Here is a 20,903-nt window from a genome sequence, read left to right on the forward strand (position 1 = left end):
CTGCCGAGAGGGATTCCGAGAGCAAGTCCGAGCCAAGTACTATCCTAACGCAATGAACGGCATTTGATTACCAATTCGTTCTGATTTACTTGATCATTGAACTTGAATAATCGGGATCGGAGGTAGATGGTATTCTAAACCCGAGAACGAGAACGAGATTGGTCAAAGCCGATTGCTTGTAATCCCGCCCGGAACCAAAACACCCCCGCACCGCTTTCCATGTAAGCAAGTAGTTCTCAAAAAACAGCTGCGTCACTGTGACTAACATTGCTCGTAACGATAAAAGAGGCAGAGCTTCAGGCGTTGAAGTAAGTGCACTTCGTTTCCAACGAGCATAGCTACAATCCGGCTCCTTTGATCCAATATACCTTACAAATCATGCATGTTCCCAAGGTTATGAAGGCGGTTATCTGTCCTACGACTGGCCCGATCTCCGTGCTGCAGATTCAACAAACAGCAATCCCCGTTCCTCAGTCCGGACAAGTTTTGATCAAAATCATCGGTTTCGGAATCAACAGGGCTGGTAAGATCGAATCACAATTCTGACCTCAGTTGCAGAGAGTCTAATGAGTTTCCAGAAATGTTCACACGCCAGGGCCACTCTCCCGGAGTTCAATTTCCCCGAATTATTGGCATCGAGTGCATCGGAACCGTCGCCGCCCACCACACCCATGCCCCCGGCACCGCCGGCCTTCCGATCGGGACCCGCGTCGCAACCTGTATGGGAGGCCTCGGGCGCGAAATTCCCGGCTCTTACGCCGAGTATGTCTGCGTGCCAGCCGAGAATGTTCGCCCATTCCCCCAGACCAGCCTTCCCATCGCCACCCTAGCATCTTTGCCTGAGATGTTCCAGACTACTTGGGGCGCCCTAGTGAAAGGGCTGGATTTCAAACGTGGTGAGAGTCTGCTGGTCAGAGGCGCTACAAGCTCAATTGGTATCTGTGCAATTCAGATGGCGCGTTATCTGGGGGCATCTCGCATCGGTGGCACGACGAGAAGCGAGGCGAGGACCAGCATGCTCAAGGATCACGGCGCGGATGAAGTCTATGTTGATGGCGGAAGCATCGAAGCAGGTGTTTCGGCGAGCAGTGCAGGCAAGTTCGACAAGATTCTGGAGCTTGTTGGCACAACGACTTTACGAGATAGTGCTCGGTGTGCCGTGGAGATGGGAACGGTATGCATGGCAGGTATTCAGGGCGGCGAGTGGGAGCTGACTCAGTTCTCCCCGTTCGAGTTCCTTCCGAATCGAGTCCGGCTTTCGGTGTACGGTGGTGGGCCAGATGATTTTAGGGCGTGTCCCTGGGAAGAGCTTATCCAGGCTGTTGAAGACGGGAAGATCAAAGTCCCAGTGAAAGCTTTCAGAATGGAGAAAATTCAAAAGGTCCATGAAATACTGGAAAGTGGCGGCGGTGGAGCAAAGTTGGTTGTCGTGATATCTGAAGATTAGCCTCTGATTACGGAGGCGGAATTGACTGCTCGTCCAAACTTAGCCTATCTCCCCGCCGCTCGCGTGACGACGGGTAAGCTTAAAGCACAGAGCCACATTCCGCGGTGTTCGACGCCAAGCACGGGTCCGGCAGAATTCTTTCACGATGGGGAATGACATGGGCCCTGCCAGTGGGTTTTCGTACGATCATAATCATAATTGATTGCGCTGCCCTATCCACCGCCAGACCGCTCGCACTCTTATCCCTCCGACATCCGATCACCTCTTCAACGGCGTTTGTGACTGGCTTTCATCGTCCTCCGTCCACCAGAATTCCGTCTTTTTCTGGATACCAGGCTGCAAAGGTATATCGCTATTCGAGCTTCTGGTCTCAGATCCTCGTCGGCGGGAACGGACCATTGTCGATGGCACTTCGAATTGGTCACCTCGGAGTTTGCTGTTGACATAACCCGACTCGGTGGGATTCGAACGGCCGGTTGAGCCAGGGATTGCGTGGGAGTCGTTGCTCCCGAAGAAATGGACCCATATCGACCGCGAGAGGGCCAGGTTCGCTGCGATGATGCCCAGGAAGAGCTCGAGGTTTGACCAGATTCCGGCAATGCAGTACGCCCCTGTCCAAAATTCGTAAGATATCATTTAACGAGGTAGGATGGGAAACTTACAGCTAAGATCGGTCGTGGTAATACCAAGAGATGCGGCTCTTGCAATGCCGAAGCCAGTTGCACTGCATTGGAGTTAGTAGCAGAACTAATATCGATCGAGATGCTAAGCCGTAGAGAGTGAAGATCCACGTCCCGTAGGTTATAGAGATGATCTTACGCTAGGCCTAATCCCATCAAGAAACAGACGGAGACTTTTGTTCGTCTTGGCATATTAACATTCCAGACGACAGCTAGAGGAAGAAGGGAGCATATCAAATCGGTCAAAACCGAGAAAGCTAGCGATTCAAATGTCAGTCGTCCGAAGAAGGGTAGACCCGTCGGTCTCAAAGTTTTCAGCATTTTTGGTAAACTGGATCAACGTACCAATTGTAGCCCAAATCGAATAAATTCTGATCTGTGTTGGCCAGCATTTTGCAGACCTCCCTCGCCAGAAACCCGCAGGCTGACATTCCGCAACCAAGATAATGACCACTCCAAAGTTCGAAACCAAGACTCCTCCCATAATCGAATAAAGCAGGACCTTTAGGACCTTGGTGTCTTTGATCCGCAAAATCAGGAGACAGATCGACACCTTCAGAAAAGCTACTGCGAGGAATAGCAGAATCTGACCCCACCATCCGTACATGTTGATCATCATGTAGTCATAGTCGCTGAGATAGACGCGGTGTCTGCCGTTGCCGTACTGTTGTTGCTTGACCACGAACGCAAACCGTACAATCGAGACCCCACTCGCTATGAGAATCGTCCAGTCGTCCCAGCCAAGCTTTCGATTCGCTGCTCGAACCCATATTCGAGCACTGGTGGTGATGATCATAAGTGCTGTAAGGACGGCCGCGGTTGCAACAGAGGCGGGACCGATGTCCTCGTCGGGAGGGAGCGCCTCGTCTCGTTGAAGGATGCTTGTCGACATTGTCAGGATCGATTTGAGATGCCCCATGACTGATTTTTTGCATCGACGCTGTTCAACAGGACGGTCTTGACTTCAGCGTGGTGTCCAAAGCCACGAAATCGGCAAAATATCTTGGGCTAGTCGGTGCACGAGGCTGGTTTCTATATGTTCATCGTACGGTCTGACCGACAGCCTGCCACAGTATTCTGTTTGATACACATATACTGCAAGGACTCTTTGCCAGACGGGGTAGGCAATTCGTCCGACTGTTCAAGGGCGAAGTCGCTGGGGGTCCCAGATATTGCGACACCACTCGGTCAAGGCATGGCCATTCAAACGTGCCAGATGGCATTAGACTTTCCGCCCGCAGAGGCTTCGAAGCGCGCAAGAATGCAGCGGAAGGCCTCCCCAGAGTGCGGAATCTCCTGTGCGACCAGCGTGCCACGCAGCCGCGCAGATAAGTGCAAGGGATGCCAATGCCCTCGGTTGGGGCCCTTGTTGGTTGTTTTCAGGCTTCCTGACTCGCATCTCCACTGAATGTCTGGGCATTATTTTAGGAAGGCAAGTGAGATCGGAAAAGCCCCAGCGAGAGAAAAGAACCGGTCGCAGGGCGCATGAGACATGACAAAGTTCCTTGCGCATAGGGTAACGGCCCGAGAAAGCTCGTGAGACGTGCCGAACTGGAGGTGTTCTTCCGGATTTCTCGAGCTTCTGCTCGCGGAGTAAATGGATCGTGATATGTTCCAACATCGGGGCATCTGAATTTCGGGGAAAACTTGTGTGGGAGGGGGAGATGTTGTCCATGATGACTGCGGTGGATAGGGAGCAGATACGAGGTAGTTCTACTCAACTTCAATAACCCGCATGGACTTTCGAACAAGGCAAGTCCATGGAAGCTGGAGCCAAAGCTCCTGGGATCTGCCGTACCGACGGTCCAGCCCGCCTTCAGCTGACTGACAGTGGAAACCAGCAAGAACCCACTGCAGAATCATCTATTCTGGATTCAGGATGACTGTTGGCTCATTGCGGTCCAAGAAGTCTTGCGGGCTCTTGTAAAGCCAAGATAAAATTCATTCCCTTTCTCGAGTGATGATAACTGCAGATGAGCAAGTAAAATCGGCACAGAACCTCAATTGAGGCCTGTTGCTCGCTTATCCACATTCTTCAGCACAACCAAATTCACCCCTTTCTGCGCCGCCTTGGCGCATGCTCGTGTGGGATTCGCGAGAACAGAACCCGAGCGTCCCCTGTCGTCTTCAGTGAACGTTAAGCAGAACTTCTTCCCGCAGCTGCCGCTGTCGCTACCGGCGTGGAGTTTGTGTTAGGGGGCACGACCGGGGTAAACTGCCGAATCCCTGTCACAACGCCCGACAGCAGTGGCACCCCTCTTCTTCTCCCTCCCCAAAAACATGGCAGTTGGGAGACAAAACACATTGGACCCTGGGAACACTCAAGGTTGCGAGTGGCGTCCAATATCTGGGCGGTGTTCTCTAGCAATGAAACCTCACCGGATTCCCATCTTCACCCCACTCGGGAGTCAGCCTGACCGTTCAAACTCGGGTTCACCCCCAGGCTGCTCTCTGAGGAGCTGGCCAATCCGTCTGCGTGTTGCGATGCATCTGCAAGGGCCAGTATGGCGGTTCGTTGGAACCAACCCTGCCTTTCTCAGGACCTTTGCCTTGGGATGGGACGATGTGATTGATCAAACGGCAAATTGAATCGCTTTATCGCGCATCGGCTTGTCATGGCACCCCAGGATCTTTCGTACAAAAGGGTTGACGGAACCTTTTCCGGAGCAACCGTACGAACCTCACCCCCTCCTGTTTACCTGACTCAAGGGCCAATTCAAGCTCGTGTTGGGCAGCTTGAGATCGTCGTCGACACCCTTTCCCTCGACGTTCGTGCCACCCTCTAACCCTCGAGAGGTATGTTCGTCTCATATTCACAGCCTTACGCGTCGCATCAACGGCATGGATTCCCTTGAGTCTAGAACCGCATCGTCACAACTCATCTGGCGCACGGATAGCTAATATCAGCCGTAGCCAACATGCTCCCTGCCATTATACTCACGGCCCTGCTGGCGACCGTCGCGACCGCGGCTCCTGGAAAGCGAGCCGCTGAGTCCTACGACTATGTACGTGTCATGTAGCAAGCTGAAAAGCCAAGTTGGACTAAAAGCTGACAATGTGAAGATCATTGTCGGAGGCGGTACCGCGGGCCTGGCCCTCTCAACCCGCCTGAGCCTGGGCCTGCGCAATGCGACAGTCCTTGTCATCGAGGCCGGCGAAGCAGGTCTTGGAGATGAACGCATCGAGATCCCTGGACGCAGAGGCACGACATTCGGTACCAAGTACGACTGGAACTTGACGACCGTGCCCCAAGAGGGTTCCGACGGGCGCGTTTGGGTCCAGACACGAGGCCATGTTCTGGGCGGCAGTTCCGCGCTGAACCTCTTTTCATACGACAGAGCGTCTGCCCATGAGTACGATGGCTGGGAAGAGCTGGGAAACCCTGGTTGGAACTGGGATTCGATGCGTGCCGCTATGATGAAGTCTGAGAACTTTACTTCGGCCAACACGCAGTATTATACAGGAAGTGAGGGTGTGGGAGATTCGGGCCCGATCAAGGCGCTGATAAACCGCCTTATCCCCGAGCACCAAGCTGGTTTGATACCTGTGATGAACAGTCTTGGTATCGAAACTAACTTGGAATCATTGAACGGCAATTCCTTGGGCGTTTTATATTCTCCAAACAGTATCGAGCCGACCCACTACAACCGGTCTTACAGCGCCAATTCCTATCTTCCTTTGGCTGGAACCAATCACTTCGTTTTGACAGAGTCCAAGGTTGCCAAGGTCAACCTTAAGCTTACATCCGAAGGAAACCATCAAGCTACAGGTGTTACACTAGTCGATGGAACTATCCTGACAGCCCGTCGCGAGGTCATTGTTTCAGGCGGTGGTCTTCTCAGCCCTTCTATCTTGGAGAACTCTGGCATCGGTAGCTCTGATGTGCTTTCCGCTGCAGGTATTGAGCAGATCATCAACCTCCCAGGCGTCGGCGAGAACCTCCAAGACCACATCCGAATCCAAAGCTCATACGAGCTCAGCAAGAACTACACGGGATACGATCGCCTCAAGTACGACACTGCGTATGCTGCCGAGCAACTGCAACTGTGGTGGGATGGCAAGACATCGATGTACGGGTACTCTGGCAGCGGCTACACGTTCACCAACTGGAACCAGGCTCTCGGTGACGAGGGTGAGGCGGACATGCTTGCGCTTGCTCACAAGGCTGTGGGGGCTTCTGATCATCCAGTTGAGCAAAAGAAACTTCAATGGCTCAACGATACCACTGTGCCACAGCTTGAGATTCTTTTCAGCGATGGATATACTGGCGTCAAGGGATATCCCGCACAAGGGACTGATGGGTACGGCAAGGACTACGTGACTCTCATTGCCGCCATCATGCACCCGCTGAGCCGTGGAAACGTCCACATCAACGCCTCCAACCCACTTGGTTCACCTCTCATTGACCCCAAGTATTTAACACACGAGTACGATTTGCAGGCGGCCATCCAAGCCATCAAGAAGTGTCGCCAGGTTGCGCTCACAGAGCCTCTGAGATCGACTTGGATCTCTGAGTATGAACCCGGCTTGAACACCACCACAGATGCCCAGTGGAGGGACTTCGCCCTCAAGACGGCCTTGTCGATTTACCACCCCGTTGGCACCTGCGCCATGCTTCCGAAGCAAGATGGTGGAGTTGTTGACCCAACTCTTAAGGTCTACGGAACGACGAATCTACGGGTCGTTGACGCCAGCATCATGCCTGTATTGATCTCGGCCCATATTCAGACTGCGGTCTATGGCATCGCCGAGAGAGCCGCTGAGATCATCATTAACGCGGCCACGAAATGAGCTTGACGATGTGAACAATCATGACGACATGCCTCGGATTATGCCGAGTCATTATGGATTATGTACCTAATGAACTGAAGTTGATCATACTATATGCCTCTGTCCCTTCTACAGCGCGTGATGTCAGGATCTTGGAACTATCAGTAGATTGCTACTTGGAACCGTACGTTTCCTTCCACTCGTTGAGCCAAGCTGTTACAAACTCGACCTCGAATGCCTGGGCCTCCTTGACGGGTCCAGGTGGCAAGTCGGCCGTGGTCTCGTTCTTGAACAGACCATTCTCATCCCAGTGATGTACCGCCCCTCCTCCGATGACAAGGTTGGGCTCGGTGATGGTCGACTCCGGCCGAGGCAATCCAATCTTGTTCGGAGTTGCCTGTCTCCACGGGTCCGATTCTCCATCAATGATTGCTACGCGGGGGTAACTGAAGTTATAGGCACCATATTTGTTGATAGCCTCCACGTCAGGTAGTGTTGTCACGTTGAATGCCTTGCGGCAGATCTGAGTTGTGTAGTTGAGATCGATGAGACGTGAGATCAGTGGCAATTGAGTCTCAGGGACACCGGACCCAGTTTGGAGGTATCCCCACCTTGACATCTAACGTTAGCCACCAGATCGCTGGAGAATATGTCAATTAACTTACTGCGTGCAGTATTGCCAGGACCATAGTCGCCAGGTTTGCCGGAGATCGTCCGCAGAATACGCGTCGTCGTCCCCGGAGCCGAAGCAGTCGTCCTGATCCTGCCCACGGCAGGAGGCAACCGTTGTGAAGTTGACGTAGCCAATGTAGTTCTTGAAGCGTGTCGCCAACTCCTCGACCTCGGACTCATACCCGCCAACGGCGAGCAGTTCTCGGACTGCACCATCCAGACTCTCCGTTCCTGGCCAGTAGACCTCATCAGAAGTCATGTTTGCGCAGTAACGCAGGAAAGCCCTGCTATCAATCGCGGGGTCCCAGTTGCGGCCTTGCAGGCCGCTGATCCCGCCATTGATCGTGCTCGCAAAGTCGGCACTGCTCGTCACGTTTTCGAGTCCGAAGGCGGTCTTAAGAAGGACGATGTCGTCCGCAGTGGTATTACCCTTTTGAAGCAAGATGTTGTCAACGACGTGAGTCAGCTTCTGCGTCGTCTCGGCACATCCCTCGGGCGCGTAGAGTCGTGCAGCTTCGTAGTACTCCCAGTAGTCTACAACCGCTGCCGTGACACCTGATGATGAGATTGCGCCCCAGAAAACTTCTGGGTACAGCTTGCGCAAAAAGGCGACGAATGCGCCAGCATAGGAGCCTCCATACAAAATCCAGGGGGTGTCGGGAGCGGTCAGGCTAACATTCGCGAGCTTTCCAGGGAAGACGACATTCTGCGCAAAGTATGCTGTATCAGCCAAGGCCTGGTCGGTGGTCAAGAACCGCAAATTCTCAGTGCTGAAGTCCGGGGTTGGGACACTGCTGCCGTAGTAACGGTGCTCCAATATCACGCCGACTCCGTTGGTTGCCTCGGCCAAAATGGCCACAATGCCCTTCTGCAAGAATGCCAATCGACCCAGTCCGCTGGTTTCGCCCGATGCGAGCGCAATCACCGGGCCGCCGGGCTTGTAAAACCGGTCGTCATACCAATACCGCAGCGGGAACGAAGCGTTTGAGTGCGGCTCGTAGAGCGAATCGTTGTGGAAATGGTCGACTGGTACCGACAAGTTGTAGGCGCGGTAGAGCGTTGTAGGATCCGGCGCTCCAACTGCAGTGTCATTGGCGAGCAATCGGAACACTTCCGGCGATGCAGACTCAGGTTCCGATTCGCGAGCGATGCTCTTCCGAATCTCCGGAAGACTCAGCTGGGGACCCAGAGCAGCCGAAACTCTGATAAAGCAGAGAAGGCCGGCGGCCAACCATGAAGGAGCCATCATTGAGGGCGATCTTTGAACGACCAAGACGGGACGAACTTCAGATGAACGCTGGACGCGGCAATGAGCTCCCGACCGGCGGGTGCGCCGTTATTTGTGCCATTTGCGCAACCAACGCTCGCTGATCTCTCCCGTGGACTCCGTGGTGTCATACGAGCCTCCAGGGGATCGATTGCGTTTGGCCCTAGCCAATGTTACCTCCCTTATCGAAATGTTTTGTCACGTCAAATACCACCAACCATTTATGTGAGCGTAGCGATTTCGACCTTCCCGAAATGCACAAACCCGTGCACGTTTTGCGGGTAGCCAAGAGGAAACACCTGGCTTTCGACGTCATGGATCCTTGCCTGTGTGACCCCTCATCATGGTAACATCTCGGGGAGTCGGGCGAGATCTGCATTTCGGCAGCTCATGAGGGAGAATGACTTCGACTTGCCGACGAATACTCAATTGCTGCTTGGTTCATACTGCGGCTCCCTAGGTGTGCGATCCACAACTCTAGCTCGGTCGCCGGCCGGGGCCAAAATATTCGCTCGGCAGCATTCCCCGCTCACGGATCTGCAACTGGACTCGGTGCCTTCGGCTGCTGCCGAGACTCCAGCGAATCGTTTGTCTCGCTATAATTACAAATTTGAGTGTTCTTCATAGCTGCAGAATGGCGGCAATTGATAGCTGGGTGTGACTATGTGGCAACCAGCCTTAGGAAAATCAAGAAGTGAGAGACGGCCATCCAGGACTAATTCGCTGCAATGCTTGTTGCAGCTTGCTGTGAGGCCAATGCTACGCAAAAGTTTTGCGGCCAGTCAGTTCAAGACGGAGCGTCGCCGTGAATATCAAAGAATCAGTACACGGGCAGATTGCAAAGCTGGTCCTTTTCCCAAGTTTCGCTTCCTCAACTCAAGGTGCGGAAAAGCATGGGGATTTGAGTGGGTTTTCGGTGTCCTGGTTAGGGGGCCCCCACGGGGAACCCCAGCTTTCCAACCGCATTGCTTGTGATTCTAACACCATTCAATGGAAGTCTGATGAGCCAGAACGGAGGAAGCAAGCGTACAATAGTAAATGTAAAGCGCAGGCTGCTGCCGCTCCCAACATAACAGCCACAATCACAGACCACCAGTCCTGACTCGACATGAGACGACACTCAGCCCCCAAGACTCGCGCTGCCCCCACTGTGCCACTGGACCGGACACTTCGGTCAACTAAAAGTCCATTATGTTTAATTTATTTGCCTTTGATCAGCAATCCGCCAGCACGGTTCCGTCTCGTCTCATCTCGCCCTACCCGGGAAAAGATGGGTCGCCGAGGCGAATATGGCCAACGTGCTGGCTTAATCCGAACTCTATCTCGCTAGTTCGTCTCATCCCAATGTTTTAGATGAAACCGAGCAGAGCTAGTTGTCCATTTTCTCTCGATTTACTCGCAACAGATTAACCATTCAACTCGTGATAACTCCAAATAGCTATGCGTTGAACTCAAATAGACATTAATGACTCGGAAAAGAGGCCGAGCTGAGCCTCAACTCAAGAGGCTATAAAGCCCTGAACTCATTTGCTTAGTTGACGCATTCAGCTACCATCGGCTTCAGCGACATTCACTCATTACCAGATTTGAAAGTTTTCCCAAATTGACCAAACCCCAGACATCAAAATGCGTTTCTCTACCCTCGCCGCTGCCGCTCTCGTTTCTGTCGCCTCTGCCGACTTCACCTCCTACTGCTGTGGCAACTCCCAGCCGTTGTCGGAGGGCGACATTGCTTGGGCTTTGGACCCTAAGAACGGACGCTCACTTGAGCTGGGTATCGCTGGAGGTGCCAAGTACACCTACAGAACTGGCATGTGCACGTTTGGCGGCGACACGCCCATGGCTTGCGGCAAGTACACAACCACCGCTCGCACAAATGAGCGTGCCGGAACCCAATTGAAAAACGGCTTCCTTTCTTGCGACGACCCCTTGTACATGAAGGCCAACCTCTGGGTTTGCCCTTTCTAAATACTCACAACATGGACATGTTAGTAAGCTAAGAATCCAATGACAGCCCATGACACTGTTGTGCTAACTCACATGCTAGAAACCCTCTGAAGTTTGATTTTCTTCACGCTTAGCGCCAAGGCGTTGGCTTGAAGTTGGAAAGATCCGGTCCAAGTTACTTGACACTGGGCTTCAGCGCGGATTTCATTGTATATTTTCAATTTCATGACGGCACTCGTGCATATTAACGAGTTTCCTCTCGATACCCAGAATTCAAAACATCTTTCTAGCATTGAGAAGTCGAACTATAAACCTTTGACAATTTTTGCGCTGTTTTGCGCTTTCAAACATCCCACCAACATTCCACCGGCAAAGAGATGTTCAAGGGTTAGCTGGTGGCTGGGCCACGAACACCACATTTTTCGTGGTTACCTATTGCTCCGCTCTAATTGCTGAGTTCAAAGTTCAAGCCAAACTGATGCTATGCGAACCCATGAGAAGATTCGGATCGGAACCAGTCCTGAGTGTGTATTGAAATGTTGTGATCACATGAGGCACCTAGTCATCTATAAAGAATCGCGTCCGGCAAACTTCTCCATTCCTCGCTACGCAGTTCGAGCTAGTACGAGTTCCTGTACTAAGATATACACGCCAACGCAAAGTTGTGTGGAAGCGTAGGCTTACCCAGATATGGTTGCAACATCGTCAGAAACATCACGTTTCGAGGCCTTGGTCACCTTATTATCGTATCCCGTATATGTTGACAGCGACCATTCCTGATCGCTACGTAAACGTGACTATTTGTACCTGTTGCAAGGCGTGGTAGTCATCGACACAGTTATCCCACCACCTTGCCATTCAGTGGCGCCCGCTCCTGGGAAATTTAGGACAAGTGATCCCAATCTCCGCACTGTCCACGGTTGTTCTGGCACCAGGTCCATGGGTTACCAAAGTGTCTGCAGCGGTACTTGGTTGAAGATGTGTCATCCGCTAGTTACTGCAGTTAGCTCCCGCTTTTTGGACTTGGTGCAATAGCCTTCTCTCACGTTGGCAGTAAATGGAGGCTCCAGATCCCGTGTCACAAGGGCAGCAATCGCGATTCTTGACGCACTCAGCTGGAAAAAAACAAAACATTAGCGGGATATTTTCAAGTTGCTTGGGAGCTGCGCTTACCTCCAAGGCCCTTGTGAAGTTGAGGGTCCTGACCACTTGCGGTCGCGAAGACCAGAGTCAAGGCGGTTAAAATAGAGAATCTCATCGTGGACTGTTGTTGTAGTTTGTAACGAATGTGAGAAGAATTGTGATGCCCAGTAGAACATGCCGCCTACAAGGCCTTGGGTACCATCTCAAGCTTTATAGTCAGTCGCCTTTGCGCAGTGAAGGGCTTCACGGAGCTTTCCTTATGCTGAGGATATCCGGTTGAACCGAAATGAGGACTGGCGGGAAGGTTCCCGAGAGAATATCCGGCGTAATGGGTTGGGCAGAAGACTCGATTCACCGTTAGGAATAAGCAGGAATTGTCAATACTGTCTGGCCGCTCGTCGGGATTATCGTGGTCTAACCGGTATAAGCCGGACAATTCGAGCGTAAAGCTGGAAAAATTAGAATTTGTGCCTTGTCCGGTGCTTCAAGGTTTGCCCAGTCAAGACAAGGAAACCTAATTATAGTGCGGGCACTTTTCATAGGTGCAACTAAGTACTAAGTCAAGAGAAGTCAACGCAAAGCAACGGCTTTGCGTTTCAGCAGCAGTGATTGGCACAAAACATACTTCCACAGAATGATTACTGGCACCATGCTGTATTGTGAGCACTGTGATACGATGACCTCTCATGGTGCCGTATTGTTGAGGAGCTGTTAGTTACCTAGTGTTTTTGAGTGTTGATTGGATCTTGAGCATACTTGACAGTGCCCAGCATCTTCTGAGCCACGATATGGAAATGTAAAGGTGCATCGACAGTGAAGTTGTAGAAAGTCTAATGTCTACTACGCGAAGAAGACACGGGAGGAAGTTTAAAGTCCGTATCGGACCGGGCGGCAATGCAAAAAGGGGCTTTTAAAATGGGGCTGCGTGGATGGCCGGAAGGCTCGTAATTCGTGTTGTCTTACTGAAGTGGATTATCCAGTCGATACAGGGAAGCCGCTCGCGGTCATTGAGGCACATCTACTTGCGAAGCTTTTGTCCAAAGACAGGGGCGAGATTGCGAAGTCCAGCTGGGATCTGGGGCCGCCGAAGATCTACAATCACGTATCATCCGATCTGTACCTTTTTAAGGCTCTAGAGACGATTGCATCAGCCACTGCGGTCATCCGAACCCTTGGGTTTGGGCCCATGCTCATAGATCGCTCCGTGCTAAAGATCAGGACTCGGATGCTTGGAGTCGATCTGCTACAACATACGTGGGGCAGATATTCCTGCTCATTCAAAGCTTATTCAAAGCTTGAAGAAGTAAAGAATCCCACGTAAGCTAGCATGCACAAGCTCAAGAACATCGCGAATGCGGATTCAGGCCTTGACTTGATCCTTTATAACTAATTAGTTATCAAGCTCCATGGATATGATTGGTTTATTAGTCTACCTAATAAGCTAGCTTCTGCTTTGACCTCTGACCAAATAGCTAGGAGCTTGCTTAAGGGGTGTATTGGGATTTGGGCCACTCTTCTTGCTACTCTCGGCCCCCTGTTCGGTATTGAAGCTCTTCACCTTTCACTCGAACTCGGGGAACCCAAACAAGAAAGAAGGCGACTCAAAATGAAGATACTTTTGAAACGTGATGCGTCATCTGGAAACATTCAAGGCCCTGACCGCGACCAGCTGAGCTTCCGACCAATCTGTCCCGTCTCGTCCTCTGGTCCAACCCCTAACAGAAACTCCTCGCCATCCTTAAACTCGACAACCCCGAATCGTATTCTTTGATCCCGCATTCTGCTCGACAACTTATTACTATCCAGCCAGCCCGAGTCTGACTGCACTTCCATATACCTCGAATCTCTGAATACGGTTGATACGCATCCCAATACTTCGGGTCCCCTAGATTTATGCTTGAAAATAACGCTGAGAATGCCGGCGCCAAGAAGTATGATACCCGAAACCAGACATAATGCTAACCAGGTTGTTGAAACAGAAAATATGATTACTGGCGTTCTGCTTTCGGCTTGAACCGTAATTTTGGGTTCGAAAGCCGGATTGATATCATTTCCTGTCGTGACGTTCAGGTACAACTGGCCTAGCTGCAGGTATGTGTTGAGCAACTGACCCAAACGTATACTGACATCTTCTTGAGTGACGCCTTCTAAGAACCGGGTTTCTTCTGATTGTAGGGCCTTGAGAGTCGGGTCTTTGATGTAATAAAGAGAAGATTCTGACTGATAGCTCATTTCGACTCCGAGAGTTATCGGCATTTCACGAGAAACGTAGTAGAACAGCGTCGGAAAAGACAAATGAGATATGCCTTCTGGTGCATGTTGTTCTTGCGAAGCTCGTTGTGCGATGACCCTGCAACTCCTTATGGATGCCGCGTTTGAGCATTCCACCTGGGACTCGACGTATTTCTGGCTTACTCTGCAGTAAGCTGTAAAACCGAGATCGGGGGGGAAATAGTCATTACTTGTGCAGTAAGCCTGAAAGAGGAGTGTCGTAGGGCCGGTCTCCATCCCCGTCTCATTCTCGAAGCGGGAAGGCCGAAGCAAATCGCCCCCGAAACGCATATATTCGTCCAACGGCATGTTGGGGTCGAAAGCCATCCGCTTGGGGTCTACGAACCTATCAAGCGCTAAACTCCATGTTGTTTCGAAACTGTTGTTAGATTCTCTAGACGTAGGAATCCCATACCACGTCCCATTAGGTAGGTCCTGGTATGTGCATGGGTCTCCGCAAACGGCCAACGATAAAGCTGTAGACATAAACGTTTTGTGTTCGAGGGGAATCTCACTGCTATCGGTGGCAGTACTGACATTGCTGCATTCAAGGTCGATGTAACTCGACTCTAGGGAGAATGACGTGTTTCCATCATCGACGCGGCCCACAGGAACTCCAACTAGAGAGGTGTACTGTACTGTGCCGGTATTTCGAGATATGTTTTGCCAAGCTTTGCCCTCATTTCTTTTTAACATTGGTATCTTGACATTTCCCCAGATGTCCATTGTATTTTGCGGAGTACTCTCCGGTGTCATGATGAGTGTCGAGTAAAGTGCTGCTAAGGTTCGGAATTTCGCGTCCACTGCAGCCCCGCCACCAGCACCTTTCCATGACAATTGGAGCAGCCATTTCCAGAGATAGGTTCCAGCGTTTGTATCGAAGTAAGTAACGTCCGTCATTCTGTAATCCGATCCAGGTCGTAATGTTGTCATTCGCAGTAGTGACTGTGTGCCCAGAGGAGAAAACGACCATATAACTAGCAAAAGACCAGTCAAAGTATTGAATGAGCGAAACCGGATAATGGTGTTTGCTGCCCCTCCCACCGTTTGACTGCCTAAGAGTTGCTCGAGGTAGCCAACGGTAGAACCGATTTCAAGGCGCCAACGAGCAGTTTCAGACATCATTCGGCCGACGACGGAAGCGAAGAGAATGGGAAATAGGGTTGCAAGCTATGTTTGATATCTTCATTAGCGGCTATGATCGTATCTTGGAATCACGAATGCGACGACTTACGACGGTGATGGCGTTTAGCCACGGGGTGTGCGAGTCACCGACGACATGGGAAACATCCAAGCGCCACACTAGAAAGATGAATGCTACCATTGCAGCCGGTAGAAGCACCGCAACGCAGTCCGCCAGAATATCTTTCCACTCGACCTTGCGTTTCAAGGGTTTACCTACGGGCGAGTCATCATTAATTGAGGCAACAGATTGGTGATCGACAGCGTCGTCGGTGTTCGTGCCGGTCAATGGTTCAGGGATAGAGGTTCTTTCGGCAATAGAAGCATGGTCGAGAGCAGAACTATTGTCGTTCGTGGTTCCGTCAGGATAACCATCCTGAGATACTGGTGAGTAGTCGTTCTGGCTTAGAGAGGACACAACCGGCAGATGGTCAGTCGGACCTGGAGAGCCTGAATGGTTGCTTTCCGGTCTATCTAGCCGTGGGGTGGAAGCCATGTCGCAATTCTGTTGCGTGTGTTGGAATCGTAGACTCCAGTTCGTGGTCTGAGATCGTGATCCAAGATCCAACCCTGAGGCTTGGGCTTGGGCTTTAAGGTGTATGGAGAGATTGAAAGCCAGGGAACGCGCGCCCGTGAAAAGGGACTTGTTATCTTCATAGTTAATTGATGACATTTGGGTTTGGAACGGAAGGCAACCTATGCGGCACACCGGTCTTGGCGATGATGTAGAGCTAACATGGGTCCGATCCGCCATCAGGAGGCAGATTTTCGACCGAATCCGCCCAGCGTTCGCTTTGTACTGCCGTTACAGCCGTCGCAATTTGACAAAAATGATGTTTCGACCTCCCTGCGGTATGACATAGGTAACGTGGCTTGGCGAAATCACAGTAGGGCGCATTCGCTTAACGACAAGTCTGATTTGTGGGATCGTGGAATGTGTTGAGCACAAGTGTCTTTCCCGGGAATGGATAGCTCGGCGTCGCCTTTGATTGATTACCTTAAGTGACGCAGCAGCAGGAGCTGCAGCAGCAGCTGTGGTACAGCTAGCATGAGTGCTCCGTTTACAGCAGGACCACAAGTATGTAGAAGCAATAACAGTCAAAACGCTGAACGCGCATAAAATCTACTTCAGCAAGGAATATTCAATAACGCTAGCGAGTATGGAAGTCATCGCATCAATCCACCAAACCCAGGGACGGGATCAGGAGGCTACTGGGTTGCGAGCTCAGGTTTTGAAGTGAATATATGTATCCATCTTGGGCGAAGGAAATCCGGAAGCACTGCAGTGTATGAAGGATCTCGCGATGGGCCTATCCGAGACGGACAGGGAGGGGAGGCCTTTATCGTTTTGGAAAGCTGTGAAAGTCACCAGGAACCTTGCTTTGGAGTAGACCATCTTTTCGTCGAAGACTCCATGCGTCTTTCAGACTCCTGCGAGGAAGTTCCGCACCCTCTCAATCGTATCTTGAAATAAGCACTGTCAAGAGAAACTGCGCTGCTGCCATGATAGCATGATATGATGGACGATATCATCGCCACTTGCCCTAGACCGTCAATGGAAAGTTGACCTTGTACGCGTCGGCCAATGTCTAAAATAACGGCACCTCACTGATGCTGTCATAGTCTTCATTGTTCAAGAACGTTGAGCATACACGTTCTAGGTCAGCTATCTCGCTGCGCTTGAGGGTTCACAGTAGGTATGCTGAGTTGCGTGGTCCATGAAAGAGCACCCCCCACCCCCGCAATGACTTTGTTTATGCGCGCGAAACGAACTCCGGTCAAACCCATGGGCGATGTAGAATACTGACCTCAGATGGGCCCATCTATGAAGTCTCGACGATCTCTATTCCAGGAGGCACAAAACAGGAATTTCGACCGGACGGTCACCCTCGTCATCTGAATCCTCAGCCGCCAATAAAAGCCCTCCTAGTGCTGCTTACCGGCACAGCCATTAGCTCCGTCACAAAAGAACCCAGCTTTGAAGGATTTCGACGTCAGATTAACCTCTATGGCACTTTTGTAATCGGGGGTTGGCTAATAATTCCCGTCTTAGCCGGTGACACACGCCGTCTCATTGCGAATGAGCCCGATACAACTTTGTCTCATCCAGCTTCTTCAATGTGCATGAAGACATCAGTGCGGAAGTGCTTCAATACAAGCTTGCAATAAGTAGATCAAAGCCGCTTCGTTGCAAAAAAAAAAAAAAAAAAAAAAACGCATAACAATTCAGTAAGCCATCGCGCCAGACTCATCCGCGCAGAAACCAATTCCATCCCGGAAAGTGGCTGATTTATCGCAAGCTTCCGACGCTCTCGCCATGCCGGACCGGCGCGCTAGACAAACGATCCCGGTCGCCTTCCTTATCGAGTGCGAGGATCCCCGCAACGGCAGATAAAGCCAAGAAATTCAATTGGCCAATGCCTGTGAATGACCTGAATGACAGCAGAGAATGGAGGGTCAACCTGGTCAGGACCACGCCGGTTTGCCGGTTATCCTTCTCTATCGCTGGGGAAATTGGGAAACAAACGCATCGCGGCCCTTCGAGAACGCCACCCATCGGCTGTCCCCAGGCTCGGGGTAGTTGATAGGAAAGATAAGATGGAACTTATGCAAGGGTCTAGCGAATTCCATATCCGCGCAGTACGCGGCCGATGGAAGCGGTCCCGGAGAGCGTGATCATTCATTAATGCCAACGATGCCGCGCCGGGCCCTACTCGCTTGGCTTTTCTTGGCTGCTGTCTCTTAATTCCCCGATCACACTGTACGTCGCATTCTGCTCGGAGGCTCTGAAGACGCTTTCACAATGGCGGCCGACATCAGCCATACGCCTCCCACGTACGAGGACCCCGAAAAGTCCGCCGCGTTTGACAAAGTTGGGCTCAAGACGGCGCACAATGTTCACGGCCACGATGTCGAGCTCGAAAACGGACACCTTGCGGAGTTGGAGGTCGATATGGAACATGTTCTCGAGAAAGTAGACGAAGGAAACTACGATGACGATACTTCGCCATTTCCCCAGGTTCGAGCGGTGGTGCCGGAGACGGATGATACCGCCATCCCCGTCAACACCTTTCGCGCTTGGTTTCTCGGTATTGTACGATGATTCTGGCCATGAATTGACGAGACAGCCATGCTGACTGGAACAGGTCTTCGTGTTTCTCGGTGCCGGTGTCAACCAATTCTTCTCGCTCCGATACCCGGGTGTTCATATCGTGTCCCTTGTCGCAGAGCTGTTGGCCTTCCCCATTGGTGTTGCGCTCGCCAAAGTCCTACCCATCAACCGATTCAACCCTGATCGCCACTTCAACATCAAGGAGCATGCCCTCGTCACTATCATGTCGAATGTTTCATTCGGCTTTGGTTCGGCAGACGCGACGAACCTGATCCAAGCAGCCAGACTCTATGGCTTCAAGATTCCCGCCGGATTCTCTGTCTTGGTGGTGTTGTGCTGTCAGCTGAGCGGATACGCTGTCGCTGGCCTTGCTATTCCCTGGCTCGTGAAGCCCGCGAGTATGATCTGGCCCGGCGTCCTCAGCAACGTCGCTCTTCTCAGTTCGCTGCACTCGCGAGCTAACGCAGTCGCCGATGGCTGGAGAATCACCCGTGTCAAGTTCTTTATGATCGTCGGCGGTTGCGCTTTCGTGTGGTATTGGTTTCCAGGCCTGATCTTCACCGGTCTCAGCTATTTCACATGGATCTGCTGGATCGCACCGAACAACTTGGCAGTCAACCAGGTCTTTGGTATGGTCACTGGTATGGGCCTGTTCCCTCTGACCTTCGACTGGTCAATGGTCGCGTACAACACAAACCCGCTGCTGAGTCCCCACTGGGCGGCTCTGAATGTTTTCTTCGGTTTTGCCATCTTCTTCTGGGTCGTGACTCCGGCTATCTACTACACGAACACCTGGTTCACTTCGTACATGCCCTTCTGCACGGCGGACGTGTATGACCGGTTCGGTCAGTTGTACAACGTGACGGAGGTTCTGACCAACAATGAGTTTGACCAGCAGAAGTATTCCAGCTATTCGCCACCCTATCTGCCTGCAACCTTCGCCTTCGTTTACGGTCTGTCTTTTGCATCAATCACTAGGTACGTTGAAGCAGTTGCGCGCAGCAGGCCTTGTGCTAACAGATAACAGTGTCTTGTCGCATGTTTACTTCTTCCACTGGGATGAGATTACGCGCGCTATGAGGGGCACTCTGAAGCTCGACATCCACGCACGTCTCATGCAGTCTTACAAGACCGTCAAGTGGTGGTGGTGGGCTGTCATTCTGCTTGTGGTCTTTGGCATGAGCATTGGAACTGCTGTTGGCTTCGACACTGGTCTCCCTTGGTGGGGTATTATCCTCGGCTTTGTGATACCAGCTGTCTACATGATCCCTTGGTGAGTTTAATCCCCTCCGTCAAATGATCCGCGACGCAAGCTAACAACCTTCAGCGGTATGATCCAGGGCGTTACAAACGTCGACGCGAACCAGCTGAATGTTCTGTCCGAATTCATCGGAGGCTACATGTTCCAGGGCAAGCCGATTGCGAACATTCTCTTCAAGATCCTGAGCACCGATGTTGTCGGCCAGGGATTGTACTTTGCACAGGACATGAAGCTTGGCCACTACCTCAAGATTCCTCCTAGGACCCTTTTCTTCGCCCAAGGCCTCGCCACAATCCTTGGTGCCTTGACTCAGACTGGAGTCACATTGTGGATGTTGGGCAACGTTGATGGTATTTGCGAAGAGGATCAGCCCAACGGCTTCTCTTGCCCCAATGGTCGCACTGTCTTCTCGTCTTCAGTCATCTGGGGTCTTGTCGGTCCAGCTCGGCTCTACTCCGTCGGAGCCATCTACTCCGGCCTTCTGCACTTCTTCTGGATCGGACTTATCCTCCCGCCCATCACCTACTTCATCTGGAAGAAGACAAAGTCCGACTTCATTCGCAAGATTAACTGGCCCCTAATCTTCGTCGGAACCTACAACGTGCCCCCTGCGACAGGCATTAACTACTCCTCGTGGTATATCGTCAACTTGGTCTTCAACAAGATCATTTACCGCAAGTTCTACGCCTGGTGGACCAAGTACAACTACGTCCTTGCTGCCGCCTTGGACACCGGCCTGGCGATCAGCGGAATTGTGATCTTCTTTGCTGTCACATATGGTAAGCTTGGGATTGATTCTCAAGTGTTTTCCGGCAAATTGCTAATCCAGATATTTCCAGGTCCGAATGTCAGTTTCCCAGATTGGTGGGGAAACACTGTCTGGCAGGTCCGTAACCCAGCACTTTCTTTGACTAAGAGTAGCAGCTGACTTGCATACAGAACACCGCTGATGGACAGGGACTGCCCTGGATACAAATGCCTGATGTCGGATATTTCGGACCTGCAAACGGAACTTGGTCGTAATAAGACTGCACTTCTGTAAATAAGTCAATCAGAAGAATGTATTAGGTTACAGCGCACGATAGATGATGTGCTAGTCATCCAATTGATAATCATAGTTGTCCAATTTGGTTCGAGAGCATCGATATGGT

General features: G+C 51.7%; 6 protein-coding genes across 6 annotated transcripts; 4 read left to right on the forward strand and 2 right to left on the reverse strand.

Annotated features, from left to right (window-relative positions):
- Positions 1 to 378: 378 nt before the first annotated feature.
- On the forward strand, positions 379 to 1,447 carry CRYZ (Zeta-crystallin; the record flags this gene model as incomplete). Its single annotated transcript, XM_032036644.1, has 2 exons — positions 379 to 523; positions 579 to 1,447. The coding sequence occupies 2 exons, from the start codon at positions 379 to 381 to the stop codon at positions 1,445 to 1,447; spliced, it is 1,014 nt and encodes a 337-aa protein (XP_031884375.1).
- A 258-nt stretch (positions 1,448 to 1,705) lies between these two features.
- CGGC5_v012811 (uncharacterized protein) lies at positions 1,706 to 3,019 on the reverse strand (the record flags this gene model as incomplete). Its single annotated transcript, XM_032036643.2, has 4 exons — positions 1,706 to 2,058; positions 2,110 to 2,171; positions 2,267 to 2,384; positions 2,473 to 3,019. 4 exons carry the CDS (start codon positions 3,017 to 3,019, stop codon positions 1,706 to 1,708), a joined length of 1,080 nt encoding a protein of 359 aa, XP_031884631.2.
- A 2,026-nt stretch (positions 3,020 to 5,045) lies between these two features.
- On the forward strand, positions 5,046 to 6,918 carry citC-2 (Dehydrogenase citC; the record flags this gene model as incomplete). The annotated part of the gene is made up of 2 exons (XM_032036642.1): positions 5,046 to 5,132; positions 5,191 to 6,918. 2 exons carry the CDS (start codon positions 5,046 to 5,048, stop codon positions 6,916 to 6,918), a joined length of 1,815 nt encoding a protein of 604 aa, XP_031884629.1.
- A 151-nt stretch (positions 6,919 to 7,069) lies between these two features.
- Positions 7,070 to 8,818, reverse strand: CGGC5_v012813 (putative extracellular serine carboxypeptidase; the record flags this gene model as incomplete). The annotated part of the gene is made up of 2 exons (XM_032036641.1): positions 7,070 to 7,508; positions 7,563 to 8,818. 2 exons carry the CDS (start codon positions 8,816 to 8,818, stop codon positions 7,070 to 7,072), a joined length of 1,695 nt encoding a protein of 564 aa, XP_031884630.1.
- Positions 8,819 to 10,462: 1,644 nt separating this feature from the next.
- CGGC5_v012814 (uncharacterized protein) lies at positions 10,463 to 10,804 on the forward strand (the record flags this gene model as incomplete). The annotated part of the gene is made up of 1 exon (XM_032036639.1): positions 10,463 to 10,804. One exon carries the CDS (start codon positions 10,463 to 10,465, stop codon positions 10,802 to 10,804), a length of 342 nt encoding a protein of 113 aa, XP_031884525.1.
- Positions 10,805 to 18,182: 7,378 nt separating this feature from the next.
- isp4-2 (Sexual differentiation process protein isp4) lies at positions 18,183 to 20,775 on the forward strand (the record flags this gene model as incomplete). The annotated part of the gene is made up of 6 exons (XM_032036637.1): positions 18,183 to 18,473; positions 18,526 to 19,469; positions 19,519 to 19,764; positions 19,819 to 20,531; positions 20,592 to 20,638; positions 20,692 to 20,775. 6 exons carry the CDS (start codon positions 18,183 to 18,185, stop codon positions 20,773 to 20,775), a joined length of 2,325 nt encoding a protein of 774 aa, XP_031884608.1.
- Between the last annotated feature and the right edge of the window lie 128 nt (positions 20,776 to 20,903).

Source organism: Colletotrichum fructicola (genome assembly GCF_000319635.2).
Source record: "Colletotrichum fructicola Nara gc5 chromosome Unknown KSG_Nara_v1_contig07, whole genome shotgun sequence".
Lineage (NCBI taxonomy): Eukaryota > Fungi > Ascomycota > Sordariomycetes > Glomerellales > Glomerellaceae > Colletotrichum > Colletotrichum fructicola.